The sequence below is a fragment of the Mustela nigripes genome, chromosome 14 (assembly GCF_022355385.1).
Source record: "Mustela nigripes isolate SB6536 chromosome 14, MUSNIG.SB6536, whole genome shotgun sequence".
NCBI lineage: Eukaryota > Metazoa > Chordata > Mammalia > Carnivora > Mustelidae > Mustela > Mustela nigripes.
The window spans coordinates 95288784-95295602 of record NC_081570.1 but is presented as its reverse complement, the minus strand read 5'-3'; the positions used below and the strand labels follow the sequence as shown (position 1 = coordinate 95295602).

Sequence of the window (6819 nt, the reverse complement as noted above, 5' to 3'; positions counted from 1 at the left end):
CCTTCCAGAGAAGAGTATTATAAGCTTAAGAGTCCAAAGGAGTTTAGTGGTCACCTCAACCATCTTCCCTCCATACTTTTTTTTTTTTTTTTTAAAGATTCTATTTGAGAGAGCAAGCGAGCGTGGCAGGGTGTGGGACAAGCAGATTTGGCACTGGGCACAGAGCCTGATGTGGGGCTCAATCCCATGACTCTGAAGATCATGACATGAGCTGAAATTAAGAGTCACCATGGCTTAACTGACTGAGCCACCCACGTGCCCTTCCCTCTATACTTCTAATGACAGCTTCTGTTTCAATACCGTGAGGGATGGGAAACTTTTAGAAACCTCTTGTCTTTCAGAACTTTCATCTTTTTTTTTTTTTTTTAATGTTTTAAAAAATTTTATTTATTTATTTATTTATTTGACAGATGGAAATCACAAGTGGGCAGAGAACCAGGCAGAGAGAGAGGAGGAAGCAGGCTCCCCGTTGAGTAGAGAGCCTGATGCGAGGCTCGATTTCAGGACCCTGGGATCATGACCTGAGCCAAAAGCAGAGGCTTTAACTCACTGAGCCACCCAGGTGCCCCAGAACTTTCAACTTTTTAATGTGTGATGTGCCCTGGCATTTTCCTGCATGCACTTCTCTATCCCAGATGCTGGAGAAGTTGCTAGCAAGCAAAAATAGAGAGAGGTTTCTCTTTACTTCAACACTATAGCCAAGAAATTGAAGGTTTCACTGTTACTGCTACTCAAGATTACATGGGATTAATGGAGACATAAAAAGTGCGAGAAAGCAGAGTTCTGCCTATCAGCTGAGGCAGTACAGCTACTGTTCACCCAGGATCATGGCAACAGTATAAACAAACAGCAGTAAGAAGATAATCTTGTTTTAGCCAATATTTTCTTTTCTGCTGTCCCCCTCCATTCAAGCAACTTTACTATCTACATACCATGGAAACAGATCTGGATTATAATTAATGAAGATATCTGGTTCTCATTTCAAACTATAGTATACTGAGGAGCCAGAACAGGAGTACAACTTTTCAATAACTGCCCAGAGAGGCCTAAGCCTCTCAAAAATTTGGGAGAAAGGCCTGAGATTCCTAAAAGACATAATCTTAGGGTGCCTAGGTGGCTCAGTTGGTTAAGCATCTGCCTTCAGCTCAGGTCATGATCTTTGGGTCCTGGGATCAAGCCCCGAGTCGGGCTCCCTGCTCAGTAGGAAGCCTGCTTCTGCCTCTCCCTCTTCTGTTCCCCCTTGCTTGTGCTCTCTCTTCTAAACAAACAAATAAACAAACAATAAATAAATCTTTAAAAATAAATACATAAAAATAAATGATATAGCCTTTAAAAAAAAAGCCATAATCTAAAGGGTGACAAGTACAACAACAACAACAAAAAAACTTGTCAAGAGGGAAAATGAACACAGTTCTCCTATGTTTCATTTTTTTGTTTTCTGTTTTTTAGTTTTCCTAGGTTTTGAGTTAAACAACTTCAACAAAATAGAAAGATCGCAGGACACATAATGACAAAGCAGCTGACCGAATTTCCTTATTTATTAAAGAAGAGAAATAAATTTTGCTTGAATTTTAAAAAATGACATCAAAACTTAGTTATCTTTCCACTGAATAAAATTGAGAAAAAGGCTGGCTTTCAGGTCATATATTTATTTAAAAAAATAAAATGGATCAACAAAGTTACCACATTATTCTGCATGCTAACAGGATTTCCCAAGCCCATGAGAGATACCATTTCTTGAGCAATAAAATAATGACTTCCTCAACAATGTAAAGATAGGAAACCTTTCAATCCAAATTCAAGGTCTTTATCACTAATTCCATCTCACAAGCTCGTGGGATATGTGCCATAAGCTGAGCTCCTTAGTTAAAGAAAGCCTGAGAAGACACTAAACAAGGACGTCACTAAAAGATGATGATTTGTTAAAATTATAAAGCAACCATCTTTTGGCCTGCAAATATTCTACATTAGAAATCTCCACCACTGGGGATCTGCTCCCCAGGACAATTTTATTCTGAATCCAGGATAATTACAAACACATGGCAAATTTTCCTGCATGCTTCCTTGGGCCAAACCCTGTATGACAACATGTACAATTACAGGACAGGACTTGAAATTCCCATTCTCACACAGGATAGTTAAGGAGTGTTACTGATAACGAAAAGTTATACATCATTGATTATTATAAATTATATTTGTTCTTATCCACCCCATTCTCCTCAATATGTTTGGATTCTTTCCTGCAGAAAAAACAAGGTTCCTATATAACACCGAGTTAACATCATTAATGATGATTAGAATGAGCTGCAGAGACCTTGATTCTGAAGACATGTATGTGCAGGTGAGACGCAATCTGATTGCAAACACTGACACAGTAGCGGATCAAATCAAAGAAAGAGAAGACCTGGAAAGAAGAGACACTGTTAGATTCTCGGGACCTTCTTAGGCCTTCCCTAAGCTTCCTGAAAGTAAAAAGGATGGGCTTCTCTGACTTTCTTCCCTTCTTTTCAGATTAGACTTCAACTCCATATGATTTAATAATTTCATTTTCTCAAGGGTTTTTCCTTTACACTAAGGATCATTAAACTCTTTCTCAGAGAGACAGTAAATATTTAAGGCTTTGTCTTCATTTCAACTGCTCAACTTTGCCATGCTAGCTCGAAAGCAGCCACAGACAATACAGAAATGAATGGCCATGGCTGTGTTCCAATAAAACTTTATTTACAGAAACAGGTCACTGGCCCACAAGATGTAATTTGTCAGTTCCTGCTTGAGTCAGAAATCTGGAGTTTCTGAGCACTGACGAAGGCAGGACTAATAAGAATAATGAAAAAAATGGCTCAAAGATGAAGCCACAAGGCACTCTTGCCAAGTCCCCTAATTGTGGTTTTTCTGGCATACCAAATCATGATAATTATATGATCTATCTTTCAGGACTGGCTGACAGAAACAAGAAAACAAGTGGCTTCCAAATCATGAAATAGGACACAGTATAATACTTACCAGGGCAATCCAAAGTACAATATATTCATCAATAAAGCTGTTGAAATATTGGTCCAGAAACAAAAGTGCTGGGCCTATGAAAGCTGTGTCGAGCAAATGCATTTCACTTTTAGTCATGTGAGCCACCTGCAAATGAAAGAGAAACCATGATGCAGGTGCTTTCATGCTAGAGCAACTGTGTGCTACACAGTAAATCAGGTTTGTGCTCAAATCACAAGTTTCAAGAATTATTCAGCAATACTTAATAGAAAGTTGCATTTCCAAAACTATAAAACTGACAAGAAGTATGGGTAAGAGCTATACACCAAAGGGACAGCCCAAGCAGCGAAGCCCCCCAAAAGATGTGTTTCATAAAGAGCCTTGAGTGTACAGACTAAGATTGGAGAAGGCACATAAACTAAAGCACCAAATTAAGCTGCAGTAGAAAGAAGTGCTGCGGAGGTCCATGCAGAGGTCCAGGCGGAGGTCCACGGAGCTTCTGATAATGTCAAGCTGTAGCTTCAAGGAGAAAAATGGCTCCCATGTTGATGGAGGAGAGCAAACTTCAGAACAGAATGGAATAAAAACTAGGGCCATAAAACCAAACCAAGATGAATATTAAAAACAAAACAAATAAAAACTCTAGTGCTTACCACAAGCTTATTAGTGATCTTAGCAGATACAAAACCGAATGTCAGTATATAAAGACAGGGATGCTTTTCAAAAAGCTGAACTGCTGATTTCTTATAGATCATTGCAGCAAGGGTAATCACTGATCCAATATGGAGAAAAGGAGAGAGGACGCTTGTTCCCTGTGCAGAGTAAAGAGAGGGGAGGGATTAACAACACTCAATACTGTCAGATACTACTTGGATCTGCTTAAGGCAGATCAGCTCAAATTTTTAAGAACCTCATGGTGCCTGCCAGCCAGCAGTATCTGTAACTGAATACCAGACCAGCTAATGAAGAAAGCAGCAGCAGGGTTAGGCACAAACTGAGGATTTTACTTACACTGCCAGGTTTATTTTACAAAGCAGATCATAGTTCTCTTTACTTTTAAATTTATTTTGAGAGAGCACAAGTGGGGAAGCGGCAGAGGGAGACAGAGAGAGAAATATCAAGCCGACTCCATGCCGAGTGTGGAACCTGATGTAGGACTCGACCCCAGGACCCCCAGATCATGACCTGAGCTGAAACTAAGAGCCAGGGGCTCAATTGACTGAGCCACCCAGGTGCCCCCAATCATACTTTTAAACATATGTATGTGTATAAATGCGCGTGTGTCTGTGTGTGCATACACAAAGAAATGCATGTAGGTGTATAAACATATGCATGTATAGATAAAACTGAGAAGTTTTAGATATCACTTTTATTTAAGACTAAGCAGAAACTCTAAATTAACTAGTATTTTATACAATTCAAATGAAAAAGCAATTACAAAACTAAGTCCTGGTATAAAACAATTGCTGGAAATCTTAAGATGTACTCACTGCTATTGTTGATCCATTTTTTCCAACACCACCTGTGAAGATTACACGGAAGTAATTTGTACAGGAAAATATTGTCCCTGCTACAGTACAAAGTGCAGGAAAAATTTTCATTTGAATATTCAGCACTGGAATCTTTAATGGGTAGAGAGAGAGAACAATTAAAATCTTTACAAGTTAAAATAAGAAAAATACAACAGATGTTTGATTCATAATGCCAAATATCCTCCATTCCCTCCAGTTTAGCAAATACTTAAATTAATGAACATTTCCCTCTTTCCATTATAAACGATATAACCAAGAGAAGAGGCTATATAGAAATTAATCTCACTTCTGACACCAACTTTTAAAAATTACTGATTCAACTTCATTAATTTGTGCCACAAGCTAAGCAGAGTTCAACTAAATCCCAGAAGTCTGGCAACAGTGGAACAGACTGTCTTCTGGACTTTGTATAAATGAAGTGTACTTTGCCTTTTTCTCTGTACATTTTTGGAATTCTGAATTCAAATCTGAAGTTTGTTATGAATTGTTATGGGAGAGAAAGTGTGGAGCATAAAAGACTAGTAATAGTTGCAACTAGATTTTTAAAAAATCTGCAAACTTAGGTGCCTCGTTGACACAGTAGGTAGCGCTCAGTCTCATAAAAAACCTGCAAACTAGGGAATGGAAGATGAAGGTTGTACGATTGTACTCGGAAGAGTTCCCAACTCCCAACTGTTAGGATACAAGCAGCTTGAAAATGCAGAGGGCAGCCAAGAGACATTCATATACAGGGCAAAAAAGACGTCAAGCACATCAAAGCAGATACAATTGTGTATCCAAAATTTTAACATGTTAAGTTTCCTTATATAAGCAATAAGCAAATAATGTATCTTTGTAGTTTACTACAAACACGGGATTGATTTACCTAAAGTAAGGGGTGGGGTGCTGGGGGCATTGGGATAATGTATTCAATCTTGCAAACACAATCTCCACCATTTCAAATGAAATACATTTGTACTAATTTTTGAAAATCATTTAAGATTTTCTTCCTTTTTGCACTTCTCATTCCACTTTTAAGAAGGTTCACATTTTGTCCAATATGGGTTGAAAATAAAGCAACATAAAGTGATATATTCTATTAACAGAAACAAATGACCACAGCTACAAAATTCCAAAAGCCCACAGGGTTTAATAAACAATGGGTTCTTATAATGAAAACATTTTAATTAGGGCTATTTATACTTTTTAGGGATACCATTTCAAAACCAAATAGGAAATGTCACATTTCCTACTTTTTTTGGGTACATATAAAACCCAAGTAATATTGGTAGACATAAATCTTTATCTTTAGATACTCCATTTCTTCAAAACTCTGAAGAACTCAGTTTGTTTACACAGCTCTATGACCTCTTGCAAAACTGCAGCTCTAAAAAAAAATTGTAATCAGCTGTTCAAATTTCAAGCTGTAGTATGGCAGTGTTTAGTTTTCTAAAATGAAGTAGGTCAAATTAAAAATTAAGCCCAGAACATTAAGGAGTATCCTAAATGGTCTTCTTCCTTCCCTAATTCATTTCTAAACCCAACAGCCCAAAACAAAACTTGTTTACAGTAAAGGAGAAAATCAACACCAGGGATCCTTTGAGCTCCAAGAGATTTTTCTGCTCTAGTTCAGAAAACTAGAGATATTGCAATCTTAATCTGATGCACCTGGCTTAAATTTAATACCCTGGATAGTTTCCTTTTCCCTCCAGAGACAAAGGACCTGTATGGCAAAGGGGGAAATACTATACTCCCTCAGATTGCAAAAAAAGCAAAGCATTAATCCATTACAGAGGTATGCCTGTGTTAGGGCCAGGATATCACATGAGTGCCAACCCTGGTGTAGCAGTAATCTGTGCCATAATACTACTACAACTATAATTAAAATTTGGTGAAAATGCTTTCAGGTAAATGGAAACTCTTGCCTGTTGAAAGAAGAAAGAATACATAGAAGTATTAAAGAAGCCAGGCAAATTAGTAAATGGCCTGAGCCACAACATTAGCGAGTTATAGACTTAGGAGGAAGGTATCATAAGCATTCTTAGGACGCTCTCCATTTCCTTCATAGAGGATAGCTATATACACCAAACCATAAGCTCCTGAATGTAGGATTTTGTTTGCACTGATTTTTATATTCTCTCTACAGCCATGCTTATTATAAGTGCTCAATATACACTTGTTGAATGAAGATTAAGATCTCCCTTTCTCTTAACTCTCTATGCAGTCTTACTGTTATGGGAGAATATGAAGACAGATCTTACCCTCATATTAAGAAGAAAAAGGATGTTAGCTACAAGAAAATCTAAGGCAAAGTGAAGGGAAAGCT

General features: G+C 37.8%; 1 protein-coding gene across 3 annotated transcripts in view; it reads right to left on the bottom strand.

Annotated features, from left to right (window-relative positions):
* Positions 1–1508: 1508 nt before the first annotated feature.
* Positions 1509–6819, bottom strand: part of CEPT1 (choline/ethanolamine phosphotransferase 1) — a 36373-nt gene continuing 31062 nt past the window's right edge. For all 3 annotated transcript variants that reach the window (XM_059375713.1, XM_059375712.1, XM_059375714.1), the window contains exons 6-9: positions 4473–4604; positions 3636–3794; positions 3004–3129; positions 1509–2404 (exon numbers count right to left, since the gene is read on the bottom strand). In XM_059375713.1, coding sequence (XP_059231696.1) covers positions 2285–2404; positions 3004–3129; positions 3636–3794; positions 4473–4604 — 537 coding nt within the window. In that variant the 3' untranslated portion in view covers positions 1509–2284. The remainder of the gene's footprint in view (positions 2405–3003; positions 3130–3635; positions 3795–4472; positions 4605–6819) is intronic.